The sequence below is a fragment of the Maylandia zebra genome, linkage group LG11, assembly GCF_041146795.1.
Source record: "Maylandia zebra isolate NMK-2024a linkage group LG11, Mzebra_GT3a, whole genome shotgun sequence".
NCBI lineage: Eukaryota > Metazoa > Chordata > Actinopteri > Cichliformes > Cichlidae > Maylandia > Maylandia zebra.
In genome coordinates, this window is record NC_135177.1 from 37,055,050 (window position 1) to 37,072,660 (window position 17,611).

The following is a 17,611-nucleotide window of genomic DNA, read 5'->3' on the forward strand; positions in this document are numbered from 1 at the left end:
AAAGTTCTGACAGGACAATAAAATATCAATAGACTTTATTGAATAGAGTTTACAATGAAGATGGATGCAGAGCCATGACTGTAGTTTACAGAATCAAACAGCAGCAGAGACATTTCTGAGACAGAAAAATGTATATTTAATATGATAATAGAGAGCATAAATGCCCGATTCACTGACATATACGGCATATCTACTGTTATATTGCTGGGTGCTCATTTGAACTATAAAGTATGAAGTCAAAAAGCTCAGACATCAGGCTGCTCTGAACACTCAGTTTCACCTTTTTCTCCTCTTGAACTTTCATATGTAGAGACAGGATATCATGAACATTTATATCTGAGACACAGAAGGTCCGCCCACCCGCTCACCTGCAAACTTTAGCTTCACCAATCAGAAGAGACAAAGAGGCATAAAACAGCTCATCAGACACTCTGATCTGAGCTTAGGATAAAGAAGGATGATTTCCAACTGTCAGTCATGCAAAGCTACGCTGTTACAGTCCAGCAGTCAGAGTACAGAGATGGAAATAAGTTGAATTACACAGCAGATCATCTGAGGAACATCAGCCAATAACGTTCAGACTAAACCGCCACAGTCTTCCTTCTCACTGTAAGCGGCTGTCCTCTCTGTGGAAAACCTTCCCATCAGGCTGCGTCCTCCACCTCAGCTTCACCTCCTCAGTGACTCCTTGCTCCACCAGCTTCTCCCTCACCTGAAACACAGTTTTCACACATTAACAGAAGCTCCTCATTAATCAGCCGTTGTTTCTGTAGTGAGCAGAAAACATTGTTGGTGCTGTTTCTGGGGGAAATGAACTAAATGAACTGGCTGGGGATGAAACTGAAGTCTGGAATTAGGCCTCATTGCCTGTCATTGGTTCACGTCGTCTCCTCACAGTAATCTGAAATTAAATGACTTCTTCAAGTTACCAGTTAAAAAAAGGTTAAATAATACAAATGGATGGGATTGCATTAAATGAGCCCCGTATCTCTGCAGCTGTGTGCTGTCACGTGTCCCTGAACCTGCACAGACTCACTGCTCTCTATCATTTCACAGTAGTTATAGCGGTCTGTTCCTTGTATCGGGGCCCGTGTGACCTCTGACCTGCTGCAGGATGGATTCTTGCACTGTGGGGTCGTTCAGGTCTGCAGATCCCGCCCTCAGCTGAACCTTCACTGACCTCAAGGCTGAAGGTTTGACATCTGCAGAGAAAGAAAAGGGCCATTCAATTCAGTTTTATTTATACATCACTAAATCACAACAACAGTCGCCTCAAGGCGCTTTATACTGTGCGGTAGACCCTATAGTAATACATATAGAGAAAAAACCAAGCAATCAAATGACCCCCTATGAATAAGCACTTTGGCGACAGTCAGAAGGAAAAACTTTTTCCCTTTTAACAGGAAGAAACCTCCAGCAGAACTCAGAGCTCAGGGAGGGGCGCAAATGGAAGAACGCAGTCTTACATATTTGTTTAATATGTGCATTGAAGGACATGTCCTGGTCAAAAATGACTCCAAGGTTCCTCACAGTGTTACTGGAGGCCAAGGTAATGCCATCCAGAGTAAGAATCTGCTTAGATACCATATTTCTAAGCTTTTCAGGGCCGAGTACAATAACCTCAGTTTGATCTGAATTAAGAAGCAGAAAGTTAGCGGCCATCCAGGTCTTTATGTCTTTAAGACATTCCTGCAGTGTAACTCATTGGTGTGTGTTATCTGGCTTCATGCACAGATAGAGCTGGGTGTCATCTGCATAGCAGTGTAAATGTATGCTATGTCTTCTAATGATGCTGCCTAAGGGAAGCATGTATAATGTAAAAGTGCTATATAAATAAAATTGATTTGATACTTTACTTAGGCAATCAAATTAAGATAGATTTTATGTTGTTGGTTTTAAAGAACTGGATGGATATTTTAATGTATTTTTTATTTCTATTTTTCAAGAGTTGGAGAAGTGCCCTTTTTTCATAACTTGGCCTACCCTTTTTAGTTTTGTTAATATTGGCAATAGTGAGAAGTACTATGGTTGGATTCAAATGTATTTAACATAGGGCATCTAATTAAGGTAAATGTCATGTTTTTAGTTGGTAGAATCTGATGAGCAATATTTTATTTTATTATTTTTTATTTTGTTTTTCAGTTTTCCTCCTGAGTGATTGCCACCTTAACGTGGTCAGGGGGTTTGTGTGCCTCAGTGACACTAAGATCTAGACCTGCAGAAGCTGAGCCTTCAGGGGGGACACCCAAGTTGGTCAGGTTTTAGGGTAGAGGTTTGACAAAGTGCAATCCAATTACATGACAAAAACAGTTATTCAGAGCACCCCACATTCGCCTCAGCTGCCACCATGTGCCCCCTTTACATTTCTGTCTGCCCCCTCATATATGCCTGTCTAGAACCAGCCCAGCACACCACCCCCTCGGCCTGTGCTTCGAGGTTTCTGGTAGTTAGAATGACTCGGGGGTGTTGATTCATTTAAACTAACATAATCATCCTGCTGCAACCAGGTTTCTGTAAGGCAGAGTAAATCGATTTGTTGATCAATTATTAAGTCATGTACTAACAGAGACTTGGAGGAGAGAGACCTAATATTTAATAATCCACATTTCACTGTTTTACTTTGTGGTTCAGATGTGGATACTGTATTGTTCTTTCTTTGTAATTGTTTAAGTTTAAGTTGTTTGTTTCTGGTTTTAGTTTGTTTTTTGTCTGTTTGGGAGCTGACACAGTCTCTATGGAGATGGGTTTTTGGGGGGGTAGCAGGAGGAGAGAAGCTGCAGAGAGGCGTGTAAGACTGCAACTCTGCTTCCTGGTCCCAACTCTGGATAGTCATATTTTGGGGGGTTTAATAAATTTGTCCATATTTCTAGAAATGAGAGCTGCTCCATCCAAAGTGGGATGGATGCCGTCTCTCCTAACAAGACCAGGTTTCCTCCAGAAGGTTTGCCAATTATCTATGAAGCCCACATCGTTTCTGGGACACCACTCAGACAGCCAGCAATTTAAGGAGAACATGCGGCTAAACATGTCACTCCTGGTCTGATTGGGGAGGGGACCAGAGAAAACTACAGAGTCCGACATTGTTTTGGCAAAGTTGCACACCGATTCAATATTGATTTTAGTGACCTCTGATTGGCGTAACCGGGTGTCGTTACTGCCGACGTGAATTATGATCTTACTGAATTTACGTTTACCCTTAGCCAGCAGTTTTAAATTTCCTTCAATGTCGCCTGCTCTGGCCCCTGCCGGTGTCTCTAGCTTCACATGTCTGAGAACAGAATCACCAATTACCAGAGTTTGACCCCCGGCGGGTGTGTCGCCGAGTGGGGAAAAACGGTTAGACACATGAACGGGTTGGTGGTGTACCTGGGGCTTCTGTTTAGGACTATGCTTCCTCCTCACCGTGACCCAGCCGCCCTCTTTCCCCAGCTGCTTGGGGTCTGCCGGGGAACAGCTAGCGGGGCCTACGCTATCTTCGGCTGCACCAGCTACAGGGGCCTGGCTAGCTATGGGTGAATGAAGGGTGCGAAGCCGAGTCTCCAATTCAGTAATCCTGGCCTCCAGAGCTGCAAATATGCTACATTTGTTACAGATATCATTACTGCTAAAGGAAGCCGAGGAGTAACTAAACATCTGACACAATGAGCAAGAAAGTGCAGGAGGGACAGGTGAAGTAGCCATGGTGCACGTGAAGATTATACTATGAAAACAGAAGTTATCTAAAGGTTTTTAATTAAATTGCTACGCAGATAAGCTACTCAACTACTACTTCCTGTTCCTGTGTTGAAACAGGAACAGGAAGTGATACTCTACCGCAGACAGAGCAAACACTAAATGACAGCGCCACCCAAAGCATCGGCAGTGCTGTGCCAAGAGTGTCCGGATGAGCCCAGGAGGACCAGACTGTGCAGAAACACAGAGGACAGACTCACCTCTGGAGCAGAGGAAGGGGCGTTGGTCATCACAGTTATGACTGTTGAAGGAGCCTGTTGATCCGACTATTGTGGCACAGTTTACGCTGTTATCAGGCTGCCCGGGCCCCCACGGCAGGTTGGAGACTGTGCTCGAGTTTGACCAGGTCCAGTTTCTGTACAGTCCAATCCAGGCACCAGCAGTATCTGACACCACAGAAGCGACCTGGCTGTTGTCCTGCGTGTTGGTGATGGTTTTCAGGTCTGTGTACGTCTGTCTGCAGTAAGACTGAGCATCAGACCAGGTCATTGATTTCTCCACCTCGATGTGTTTGTTAGTCGCAGCTGAAACAAAAGATCAGACGGATTCAAACCTGCAGCTAAAATGTTCAGTTTGTCAAACCCTGGTACCAAAGTCTGAAACACTCACCGTCATAGCAGACAAAGTCATAAGTAGCTGAGCACGGTCTTGTGGACCATGATCCAGATTTAGTTATTATCACACACTCATCAGTCCCTGGCTGTCCCGGTGACCACATGTTAAACCAGGATGACTGAACTGGACCGAGGCGAGACCATTTCCAGCCTTTGGAGAGTCCAATCCACGCCTCGGTGCTCCCCGCCCTTTTCTGGGCTTCCTGGATGAGAGCTGAGCTGTTAACGATGGCGAGGTCAATGTACTTATCTCTGCAGTATTGCTGAGCATCGTTCCAGGACTTCTGCAGGTCAACCAGGTGGAGCTGTCTGACTAACTGATCAGACTGAAGATGGCAGACCATCACGTAACCTGAGAGGACACGAGTCAGTCAGCGCGGTCACAGACTCACCTCAGCTCGACTATTTTAGTCATCAGGAGAATAAATTCTTTACATGCTACCACAACGCAAACTTTTTGTTGACATCTTTAAAGACGTGAATATATGTTAATATATGTGTCCTTCAAAGGATGTGTAACTCGTGTACTGGTTAAAAGCTGTTTTACGGTGCCTGTGGACACCTACACACTGGTTTCCTGCTCCAGGGCGAAACTCTCACATCAGCTTAAAAAGCTGCTTTAACAGTGCTAAGTTTGTTTTTCACTCTGGCCTTATTGCACATGTATTTGGACGATTTTTCCTCTTCAGTGTGCACAATGAAGGAAAACGACGTGTTAGTGGCTCTCAAAGCTGAACAACACGTGCACTAGGGCTGGGCCATATTATACCGTTCACGGTAATACCAGTACAATGTTAGGCAACAATAAGAAAATGAAATATCATGATAAATATTTTTGGCCATATCGCCCTGCTCTAACGTGCACACGGACGTGGTAAAAGCAGTCAGGATCTTTTTCAGCGAGCTGACGGGTTTGCAGCGTTTCAGGCTTTCAGTCAGATTTCTACACAGAAAATAAAATCAAGATGTGTTTTTCTCAGCAGTGCACACAAACAGCCACGTTCATGCACTGACTCTTCCCTCCTTTCTTTCTTTACTCTTTTACTTCACTTTATACAAACTCTTACAAACTACCGACCATTAAACTGTCAATCAAACTTCTAACTGGACCCAAAGAAACCTTTAGAAGTTTAGTTGACATGACAAAGGTCTTTGGAGATTGTACGAGTGTTCCTGTGACTGCTTGAAGCTCGTTTACAGACACCTTTAAAATAATCCCTATGGAGCAGTTCACTTTGTGCTTTCTTTGATTTTCTGACATCAAAAGTTTTATTCAAACTGTAAATGAGGCGACTGAGATGAGTTCACAGACCTGAGAGCAGCAGCAGGATCAGTCCACACCTCTTCATGACTGAGAGCTGAAAAACTGTGAAGACGTCCTCATGAATCTCATCTGCAGCTGCTCGTTCATTATTAATCATAACACTTAAAGCAGCATCAACAAAGAGGCAGCTGTCTCTGTCATTCACTCCATTTCTATCTAATCTAATCATTCAAACAAAACTATCAAACATATTCAACATTTGAAACGTTCAACTTTAAAAATGTTGTCTTCCTTCAATTATCATCATTTTGTTTATTAGAATACCAGACAATGAATGTGTGAGATTATCAAATAAACCAAACATATGCAGAACATACCCGACACGATGAGACGTCTGTGCAGCTGTGACACAGTCAGAACTCTTCATCTGATATAAATGTCATCCTCGCTCCTCCTCCCACGTCCATCAGAGACTTTGTAAAAGTGGTTTTTTAGAAAGCAGCCCAGTGTTCATTAAAGTGCATTTGATTAAAGATGCTCAGAGTCGTTTAACTGAAGATGACTTATTCAAAGTTATTACAGATGCAAACAGACTGACGTCTGCCCGACCACTTCAATGTTCCTTTAATAATCTAAAGAACTTGGAAAGAAAAGCATCTGATCTTCTTTAATTTTCTTGAAGATGTTTCATGCGAGAAGCTTCTTCAGTTTTAAGGTCAATTGGTGGTGAGTGCCAGATTTTCAAGCTCTATGGGAGTGTCCCCTAAGGGGGTCATGGACCCGCTATTGATCCTCTACCTAATCACATGGGCCAAGGTGTGAAAACGGGTTTGGGTCACAATCAGCCAAGATTTCGGGTGAGCTCACTGTGAAACTTAGCCCCACCCTATCATGTGATTTCCTGAGTTGAAATGGCTCATGATGTGAGTGGGCATTAAGGTGTCTAGGAAGGATCACCAAACTGGCTTATTGATGGCAGACAGTTGGTGTCGAAAGCCTCTGTTCAAAGAGGGTTGTTCATTGTGGACATAGATGGCTTCTTCACTTGTCTTTCAAACCATCTGTCTTCTCAGTCCAAATTTTGAACATTAGTGTCCTTGAAAGAGTGACCTTTGTCCTTTAGATGCAGATGGAGAGCCAAGTCCTGTCCCGCCAAGGTGGCTCCTCTATGTTGTGCCATGCCTTTATGAAATGGCTTTTTGGTGTCTCCAATATAGAGTTCTGAGGATTTTTGAGATCCCTTCCCAGACACCTTAAAGCCCACTTCTTAGAATACAATGACCTGGATGACTGAGAAACCTCAATTTTCCAGCTGACGTGGCAGGTCCGACTTAAAAACTCCCACTGGTTCAGAGGTAGCTGAGGCCTCCAGCTCAGCCTCTGGTTAGGCTCCGGGCAGTTTCTATGAAGGAGCCGGTTGAGCCTCACAAAACACATTTTCAACACAGTTGTTCAATAAAACATTATTTATATGCCCACAATCGGTGTGGCAGCAATTTTTCACACCAGCCTATTAATCAACCAAAGACTCAGACAGACTTTTAATTCATTTGAAAGCCTGATGCTTCGCCTCGTCCACCCCAGCTGTGAAACTCAGAAACCAGTCTTACTTGTTATCATCTATCGTCCACCTGGGCCTTACACAGAGTTTCTGTCTGATTTCTCAGACTTTATATCTAATTTAGTTCTGAGCTCAGATAAAATAATTATTGTGGGTGATTTTAACATCCATGTAGATGCTAAAAATGACAGCCTCAACATGGCATTTAATCTGTTATTAGACTCAATTGGCTTCTCTCAAAATGTAAAAGAACCCACCCACCACTTTAATCACACTCTAGATCTTGTTTTAACATATGGCATAGAAACTGAACATTTAACAGTGTTTCCTGAAAACCCTCTGCTGTCTGATCATTTCCTGATAACATTTACTTTTACAATAATTGATTACACAGCAGTGGAGAGTAGACTTTATCAAAGTAGATGTCTTTCTGAAAGCGCTGTAACTAAGTTTAAGAATATAATCCACCCACTGTTATCATCTTCAATGCCCTGTACCAACATAGAGCAGAGCAGCTATCTGGACACTACCCCAACAGAGGTCGATCATCTTGTTAATAATTTTACCTCCTCACTACGTACGACTCTGGATACTGTAGCTCCAGTGAAAACTAAGGTCTCAAATCAGAAGTACCTGACTCCGTGGTATAATGTTACCCTGGAAGTGGTCTTATACTGGAACAGGTAAATCAACCGTCACAAACTGGGGCACAGGCGAGCCTGGTGTGGGGAAGTGTGTGACGGTATCTGCATTGGGATTCTGGTCGACCAGAGACTGTTCAGAAGAGAAGCACTTCATCTGTTACAGCGGTGAGTGGCATCGGCACCTAAAAGCACCACGACGAAGGAACAATAGTCTCTCAGATAGATAGATATATTTATATATTTATATTATTATGTACAACTAAAACACATTTAGTCGAAGAAAAGATATCATGATCAGCATTTCTTAAAAATATCAGTTTGTAGTTTAAAAAAGGCGAATGTTGTTGGTGAACATTTCCAGCCTGTGCTCTGACTCTGTCTGCTCGTTTCTCTTCCAGGTGATGCTGGCCGTTACATCCTGGTGCAGGACTCGAGGAGCTTTCATGGCGCTCGGTCCTACTGCAGGGACAGGTACACAGACCTGAGCACCGTCAACAGTGTGGTGAACAACACGGAGATCGTGACTCTGCTGGCGTCACACATATATGATAGTTATTCAGTGAATGGAAATAGATGGCTGATTCCCTCTTTGTCATATGCCTGGATTGGTTTGAGCAACAGCTGGGAGTGGTCCGATGGCAGCGACGTCCAGCTCCTGCCTCTGACTTTGCAATCAGGAGATGGGGACTGTGTGATGGTGGACCAATCATCATCATCGTTGCTTTTCCAGCCATGCGATAATACCCACCCCTTCCTCTGCTACCAGGGTGAGTCTGTGCTCACTGTTACTGCAGAGCCTGATCCTCCAGGTCTGATCGGCTTGTTGTTTCTCTGCAGATGTCCAAACTCCAGTGTTGCAGCGCAGGGTGAAGGTTCAGCTGAGAGCGGGCTCTGCAGACCTGAACGACCCCGCAGTGCAAGAGTCCATCCTGCAGCAGGTCAGAGGACACACGACACCCTGTTCCTGCTGCAGAGCTGCAGCAGAGCCCCACCAAACTGCAGCCTCTTGCATCTTTAAACTAAAAAACCAGAGGATCATTTGGTGGCATTTTCCTCTTGTCTGCATGTCCTCAGTCAGCAAGAAAGAAAATAGTCAATGACAACAGTGTTGTCATGAATTCACAATAAATAAAAAGCAAACAGAAGCTTTAACCCGAGGAGTAGGAATTAGAAACTAGAGGAAAGAAAACTTGACTTTTTAGGATCTCGACCTTTCTGACTTTGATAACATGTCGTATTTCAAACAAGCGGGAAGAAAATGTCCAAATACACAACTGTTAAACATGTCACTGAGATCAGTGGAGACAAGTTTGACAGTTGTGTGTCTTTGCTGATGAGATACATCACTGGGGAAGAATGAAATTCAATCATCCTGTGCTGGTTAGAAATCAGTCACTGTGTCTTTATCAGGTTATAACGCTTTCTCTCTACACTGTCAATAATCAGTCTCAGTGATTGATTAATGAGGAGCTTCTGTTAATGTGTGAAAACTGTGTTTCAGGTGAGGGAGAAGCTGGTGGAGCAAGGAGTCACTGAGGAGGTGAAGCTGAGGTGGAGGACGCAGCCTGATGGGAAGGTTTTCCACAGAGAGGAGGAGACAGCCGCTTACAGTGAGAAGGAAGACTGTGGCGGTTTAGTCTGCACACCAGGAAGTGACATCATCTGCTTTTACACTCAGCTCTCTCTTCATAATAAATATTATAAAATGTATTTAAACCAATTTATTATTGTTTTTTTAACATCTCCACATGTAACTGAGTTACATGTTTAAATGGAGCCTCGTTTGCTCTCACTCTGGTCATTTTCTTGCATAAACAAAAACACAGTGAGGACTGAAATATGATCATCTTTATTTGGAAGAGAAGCATCCAGTCTGCTGAACTGGAAACAGTTAAAATCATCCACATAATAAACATCTGCTCCTAAATCCTCTCTCAGAAAAGCTTCGTACATCATGTAAAGCCAGACGTAGGCTGAAAGTGTTCATTCAGGTTTATTTGTTTAAAGATATCAGGAGTATTTTCTTAATGCAAAAATCGGCCTTATTCAAATTCATCTGAGAAGCAAACTCAAACTGACCTCCATCAACCACCACATGGTGAGTGAGCTGTGAAACCATGAAGCCAGACTGAGGTCATAAACAGTAAACATTGCTCATGTATTCATCCTCTCTGACTTTCTTCTGCAGTTTTAGTCTGTAAGTGTAATAAAGCTTTTCTCACAGCATCAAACCTTGAACACGTCTGCTGCATCAGGTCTCAGGTTTGTGTCTTCATTTGAATGTGAAGCAGAGTTTTGCATGCGATCACTGTGTTTGCATGGCTGCGTCACCGCCTCAGTGATATCTGAGTGAAGCTGTAACCATTATAATTCTGGAAAGGGCGGAAAAGCTCAACTGCTCACACACCAGCAGATATCTTTCATTCAAAATGTCATTTTAAACATATCCAACACATATATTTAGTAATAGTTCCTCACTGTTTGTTAAAACTGCAAATGTAACAGTTGGATTCAGCAGTTATTGTGAAAATGTAAACAACATGAACAGCAATGATGTGCAAATCAATGAAATGAAATCCAGCTGTGCTGGAGCAGAGATTTAATTTCATTTAAGATTTACTTTCCAATTAAATCTATGATTACTTCAAAAACAGTTGGAAAGCAGCACTTTAGGGTTCAATACCCACTAGGGCCAGGTGTTACCTTTCTGCCCTTCCTCTGTGGTGGTTAGCCTTTGGTGAAATCATTCAGGGGTTTGACAGGTTTTGGTCAGTCCTTCACAAACCGTCGATAGTACCCTACAAAGCCTAGAAAAGACTTGAGCTCACTGAGTGTCTGGGGTCATGGCCAGGTTCTGAGAGCTCTGAGCTTCTCGGGATCAGTCTCTACAACTTTGCTAGAAACAATGTGTCTCAAGTATCGCAATGAACTTTGGGAAAAGGAGCACTTTTGGGGAGAAAGGTTCAACCCATATTCTCCCACTTGCTGAATGACATGTAGAAGCCTGGTTTCACGTTCCTGCAAAGAACTAGAGAACACAATGATGTTGTAACCCAGTGAGTTTACACGACTCAGTAATGCAATACAACATTGTTATTGTTAATTGTGATTCATCATTATTCTGTTAATCACTGAGTTGAGCTAAAGTAAATCAATAATAACAGATAAATAATATAAATATGAAATAAAACCCCAAAGAGTTTATTTAACACCCCTACTGGTTAGGAAGGAACAAGCCCCGCCTTCCCCGGCTCTGCACCGTCACATGTGCTCAGACACAGAAGCTGTGTCCCAAAACATCGGCCGCATCCTTCGGAGGACCCGGCCTTCGCGGTCTACGTGGGCCGGGTCCTTCGAAGACCGAGAAGGCTGGAAGTGCGAGGCCGTGAAATGGGACGGTCTAGCCTTCAGATTAGCGTCAGCGCTGTGTGGGTGGAGTTTAATAAACTCGGCCGTCTGCTCCTTGCTGTCTAAAATATAACAGGACACTGGAGTAAACTCTCGACTGTCTCACACTTCTGTTTAATCAGTTTTCTGTTTGACGTTTATTCAGCTGTGTGAAAATCCCGGAGGAACCAACCCGATGGATTAATAAAGTTTTATTTAATCTAATAATCTAATAACTTTGATCTCAGCCAAACGATTTACTCCGGAACAAATAAAACACAGAAAAAAGGAAAACAATTACATTTTTAAATTCTCCGAGTGACTTCAATATCATGTTTAACCTGAGTAGCGACAGAGCGGGGGTCTGAAAACGATGAAGCCGGGAGTCCGCTGCTCTCGCCGGCTGGAGTGACCATTGAACCCCCCGGCTAGCTATTGAGCTGGTGGGTAACAGACGTCTCCGAAAACGTCGGCGCACTTTTGCAAATATGCGATGTCTTGATAAACCGAGCAGATATTTGAAGTTTACAAAGCTACTTTCTCGCCTGGAAATATGCTAAAAGTTTATTTTGTGACCCAGAAAGATTAATAAGAGTAATTTTAAAACTTAGTAGCAGCCGCTATTGTTGGAAACTGAAATTTGGCTGGGCCGCGCTATGAATTCTGGGATATGGTGTGCCACGAAGGACACACAGAAACAGTTCATAACTTCAACTCATTCATGTCACCTAAAATGTAAACCTGTTTCTCCATCACAGCTCTGATGATTCAGTAAGGACATCTGCTGGTTTCATCTTCATGTTTCCCTCTCACCACACATCCAACCGACATCATGACCAGCAGCTTTACAGCTGTGGCTCCAGCCAACATCAGATCGATCAGTTTCATGACTGAAAGAGCAAAAGGAGAGGGAGGGGAGAGGATGAAAGAAGAAGAGGCAGCTGTGCAGCAAAGACAGAATAACTCCAGCTTTGTGTCTTTTTCATTGTAGCGCGTAATATTACATAATATAATAATTTCTCTGAATACGAGACGATTCCGTTTTTTACGGGATGTTTCCCACTTCCCACTCTAATAATTAACCTTATGAACAAAATAAAGTTCAACATCAGTAACATAGCACCACCCAGCTGTATAGAAACTCCGTCATGCTAGCTACTACGCAGTACGAAAAAGTCAGCATAACGAAAATAAACTCCACCTAAACTTGGTTCATATCTGACCCAGAGAGACTGCAGGTCGTAACTTCTTACCTGAAGTTCAGTTCACCTGACACTCGGACCGGCGGCCGCCTCGGGTCTCTCCTCCTGCCTCCCCTTTCCCTCCTCCACCTGCTGGCCTCCACCACTTGCTAATGTTACTGAATCTGTGGAAGCTCCGCGATGCCACCACACGAAGTAACGAGTAACGAGCCTATCTAAATCCCAGTAACGAGTAACGCGTTCCTGATTTTGGCATAATAACTAGTTACCGTGCTCGTTACCACAATAATAACGTAGTTACTGTAACGTTACTTAATAACGCGTTAGTCCCAACACTGTTAATGAGTCGCAGCAATGCAAAGAAACACTGAATCATTTTAACCAACATCAAAGCTGTCACAGAAATAAGAATATATCCATGTGTTTGAATAAAAACAGACTGGGTGTTTTCTCACAGCTGAAACTAAAGCAAGAAGCAAAAGGAAGCTGAAACGGTGCCTCCAAACACACTGACAGAACTTTGTGGGCTTGATTTAAGACTCCCTGATTGCAAACGGATCAATAACAGGCTGCACTTGTGTTAGACTCAATTTTAACCACCTAAACTTTTAACATCATGCAGCTGTTTGACGGAGAAGAAAATCTGAGAGAAACTGATCACGCCAACCTGCCTCTGCCTCCACCTGCAGGCTGTGCGGCTCAGAGACAGTCTCCATGTTGGTCTTCAGAGCACAGGTGTAGCTCCCAGAGTCCTCTGCAGTCAGGATGAGAAGGAGGGAGGGGCCAGTGTCTGAGAGGGCGTGGCCATCTTTGAACCACGTGACCTCCAGTTGGTGGAAAGTGCAGAGCAGTGTGACGGTTTCACCTCTGCTCAACTTTTTGATTATTCTCATTTTAGACGAATCTAAAATCAAAGTGTTCATTAGTTTTAATAAACAGTCGTTAATATTAAAGATTAATATTTGTGTCAGAACCAGGACATTTTTCTCTCACCATCAACTCTGACAGTCACTCCTGTCTGGTTAGTAAAACGTCCTTCACGATGATCAGCTTCCATCCTGAAGCGAAAGCTTGCGTTGTCTCCCTGCTGAACATCTCTGATCTGTAAAGTTTGTCTTCTTGTCTCCCAGATATTGATAACGAGGATCGATGTTTGCTGAGTCACTGTCACACACAGACGGAGTGTTAGTGTAGCAGTACCGGTGGTTCTGACACCAGAGGACTCTGACGATCTTTGGTGGAACTTCTGTTTGATTCACTTTGAAAGACTTCAGAGGTGTGAAGGTGCAGCGGAGGGTGGCAGTGGATCCTCTGACAGCACAGGTAGACCTGAGAGGATAGATCACAGTTTGACCCACAGCACCTAAAGAAGAGCAAACACAGAGCTGAGATCCGAACACAGTGACTCAGTTCACAGACAGAAAATACAGACTGCTGTGTGTGAAGCTCTAAAACAAAGTTTCCGAAACGTAAAGAAGTCGGGCTGCCAGGAAGAAAGGTTTGACGTGAAAACACAAGCAGCTACAATAAGACACATAAAAATGTTAAACACGTCTTACCTGCCAGCAGGAACAGGAGCCCACAGACTGTTTTTGTCCCAAACTGCCATCCTTACGTTTTAATGAGCCCACTGAATGACGACTTCTTTAAACGTGTGGTCAGCAGTGCTGATGAAGACACTGACTGACACACTGGGTTTGATTTCTTTGCGATCAGCTCTGAACCTCTTTTTTTTTTTTACCTCTTAATAGAAAACATTGAAATTTCCTATTTGTCGCAACATTTCATCAAAATGACCAAACAATGGAAAAATGCTGCTGATGTGCCTCTCACCTCCCCCTCTCCAATCTGCTGTTTTTCACTGTAAACATCAGATTTAATGCTTCTGTTGAGCTCTGGTGAAAAACCACGCTGAACATCAGCATCACAGTATAACAGTCTGTGAAAGGATCTGTGGTACCCTGGATGTTTGACCTGCTTTCTGATCTTTCATTGGACAAAGCTTGAAAAGTGCATGTTTGTTATCATGTGTGATGTGCTCTTATTTTTAACCTACATGTGATACGTGGACCATCCTCGACTCTTTCCATCATCAGACTGTGAACACTGATGATGCTTTCCTGGGAATGTCTGCTGGATCCTCAGCTCGCCCTGTTAGCTGAAACACCGGGTTGTGACATGTGGGAGTCAGGATGTGATTGCTGTCAGTTGGTTGCCAACAGGCTGCAATCGTTCTTCTAATTTCGTCACTCCGGCTTTTGCCATGTTTGATTTATGCAACAGGTTTTTTTTGTTGCACATATTTCTTTCTTTTCTACGTCAACGTCACGCGATTCAATTCAGCTTTATTTACATAGCGCAAAATCACAACAAATGTTGCCTCGAGGCGCTCATATTGTAAGGTGAAGACCCTGCATTAACAAAGACAACAGAGAAAACACAAATGTTTCCTCTGAGCTGCGCGCATGCAAAACCTGCTGATGCAGTCTCCGCGCACAAACAATCCAACCTTCATTCAAATTGAAATCAATACGTAACAATTCATTTGAGGAGTGACGGTGGTGAGAGCGAGTTTTTAGATGTGAGAGATTTGTGACGTTTAGCGTGTTTGGAGTGTGTAGTTAATGTGTTGTTTTGTGGATAGTTTTAGTTTGTGTGTCAGAACAATGAGGCGGCTGCTGAATGTCGCAGTTCTGCCAAAAAGCCACCAAAGACAGATTAAAGTGTAAACGCAGGTGGAAGCAGGAGCAGTGCTACACCTGCTGCTGTCAGGCCTGCAGGGATCAGGCTGTGATTTTCTCCTTTGTAGTGGACACAAATAATTTGCGTGACTCATATTTGATGCAGAACACCTGATTGTTCTGTAAATAGTTTGAAATGGTTATAAAAACTGCCTCGGCTGCATTTTTAGGTAAACAGCTGCAACTTTGTTGTTTGCAAAACTCTTTTTTGAAGAATTAACTAGTAACTATAATTAATTACTTTTTCAAAATAACTTGCCCAACATTGGTAATTAAATAGTGTATTTTGCAGACAAAGAGTTCCAGGACTGTCTCCCAGACCACAGCAGGAGCTTCACACAGACTCGTTATACAAGTCAGAGCATGAAAAAATATTGTTTTCAAAATTGGGGTTTAAGTAATTTTCACTTCCAATTTGGTGTTAATATACTGCACAGGTCATGGACAAGATGTTTGCACTTTTCACTGTAAGTGGGCTAATGCACTTAATTAGAGCTACAGCGGAACCCCGATTTGTTCCCGAGGGTCGAAGCACCCATCGCGCGTTCTGAGTGAGGCGATGCTGAACGATAGGCTGTAGGCTAATTGCTAACTAGAACAACAATAAATCGTTCAAGTGGAACAGCGAAACGCAAGTACGGAAGCCAAGGGGTTGTCACATGATTCAGAAGACATTGTGGGCATTGGAGGCTCAGCCAATCAGAGCCAGCAGATTTCGTTACGTGGGCATTTTGCCGTAACACGGGCAGAAATATCGCCGTTCAGCGCCTTCATAACTTGAATTTTTCATGAAACGGGGTATTCGTAAGTTCCAGTGTATTCTAACAGAAATACTTTAACAGAAGAATTAAACTGCACACGTCTGATGTTACTCACAGTGGTCCAAGGCACCGCTCAGGGTGTTTGTGTGTTTGCGCAGACACATGAAAAATTACAGGCAACATTGCATACGATCCCCACTGCTTTAGCAACAGTGGGAAGGAAAAACTCCCTTTTAACAGGAAGAAACCTCCGGCAGAACCATGGTCAGGGAGGGGCGGGGCCATCTGCTGTGATTGGTTGGGGTGAGAGAAGGAAGACAGGATAAAGACATGCTGTGGAAGAGAGACAGAGATTCAGTGAGGACTAGGTGTTACAGTCTCTGATAATGCTTGTTTAGATGGAGAGACTCTTGAGGGACGGCTGTTATGAGGAGGAAAGCCCAGAAACTTTGCCAGCAGCACGCATCGTTGTGTGCCTCAACTGCCGGTCTTTTACCCAGGCTAATCTGCCATTTTCCTTCCTTGGTTAGGTTTAGGGATTAGAGATCTGATCTAGATTATCATTTTAAATTTGGGACACATCATCAGCAGTGGACCTTGGATTCATCGGGTGTTTCGGCCATTATCACTAGACACCCTCATCCGAGGAGGCCCTGCCAGGGTTGGTCAGGCCCTGGAGTGTCAGTGGTTTATGTTAACTTATTCTCTCCTTCTTTCTTCTGTTTAGTTTCCTACAGTTTATTTTCTATCTATTATTATTACAAATAATACTCACCTGTTTAGCATTTATTGAGCCTCACTTCTTCAAAGGGATAGAAAAGGTGATCGAGAGAAGTAAGACAAAAGGGACAAGATAGGAGAGAGCAGAGAGGAGAGCTGGAAGGGGGGCGCCCGATCTGGCTTCCCACACCTCCCCGCCGGATCCGGCTGTACGCTCTTCCTCCCCACTGCCTCCCAGATAAGGGAAGAAGAGCGGAGAATTTCTTTTCTCTCGTGGTTAGCTGGCAGAGTGATGTCAGCCCTTTTTAACCATAGCCAGTGACTGGTCCTCTCAGCAGTGTTAGCTAGCTCTCTTATAGCCTGCCGTTGCGCCTGTCCTCTGATCCCAGTCTCTCTAAGCAGCTTTGCTGTTGTACTGGCAACAAAGCCCCTGCACCCCACCTCCACCGGGTGCACCTTGATCTTCCAGCCTCTGCGAATGGTACTCATGGCCGTTGGTCAATGGTCTTTGATCAGTGGTTGTTGATCAATGGTCATGAGAATTTGCATAATTATGATTAAGGACCTGACCTCCCAGCCCATTGTTCCTTCAGTGGGCTGTTTCAGTCATTATGCAAATGAACTGTTTATAAGATTGAGACCTGCAGTCAGCTGAGACTGAAGACGTCACCTGATGATGACGAAACGTTTCTCCCACAAAACGCTACGTCCAGATGAACAGAATCAACTTCTGGAGATTTACTTACCTGGATGATTGAGATGCATCAAGACGTTATGTCTTCTGATGATACTGCCTAAGGGAAGCATGTGTAATGTAAATTTCTCTACTTACTGATGATGTCAGCCTTTATTGATTTCATTGTCATCTGCATATACACACATGATCACACAGCCACAGTACTTTTTTCTTTCATTAATGTAGTTTTACTATGCATGTTGCACTTTGATGTATAATGGAAACAAAGTCTCCTGATTCTGACACAAA

At 43.5% G+C, this 17,611-nt stretch overlaps 1 protein-coding gene and 1 pseudogene across 1 annotated transcript; both read right to left on the reverse strand.

Annotated features, from left to right (window-relative positions):
- Positions 1 to 2,138: 2,138 nt before the first annotated feature.
- LOC112435533 (C-type lectin BML-2-like) lies at positions 2,139 to 4,450 on the reverse strand. The gene is made up of 3 exons (XM_076889556.1): positions 4,342 to 4,450; positions 3,933 to 4,256; positions 2,139 to 2,230 (listed from the first exon to the last, which is right to left on the reverse strand). Exons 1-3 carry the CDS (start codon positions 4,448 to 4,450, stop codon positions 2,139 to 2,141), a joined length of 525 nt encoding a protein of 174 aa, XP_076745671.1.
- A 6,328-nt stretch (positions 4,451 to 10,778) lies between these two features.
- LOC112435524 (uncharacterized) lies at positions 10,779 to 17,115 on the reverse strand (annotated as a pseudogene).
- Positions 17,116 to 17,611: the final 496 nt, after the last annotated feature.

What these genes read in the sequence shown, in the direction of transcription:
- LOC112435533 (XM_076889556.1), bottom strand. Translation starts at nt 4,450, where the DNA reads ATGTGGTCACCGGGACAGCCAGGGACTGATGAGTGTGTGATAATAACT. An exon ending in TGACTTTGTCTGCTATGACG is followed by an intron (nt 4,257 to 4,341) that starts GTGAGTGTTTCA and finishes CTTTTGTTTCAG; the next exon opens with CTGCGACTAACAAACACATC. An exon ending in CCCCTTCCTCTGCTCCAGAG is followed by an intron (nt 2,231 to 3,932) that starts GTGAGTCTGTCC and finishes TCCCCCCTGAAG; the next exon opens with GCTCAGCTTCTGCAGGTCTA.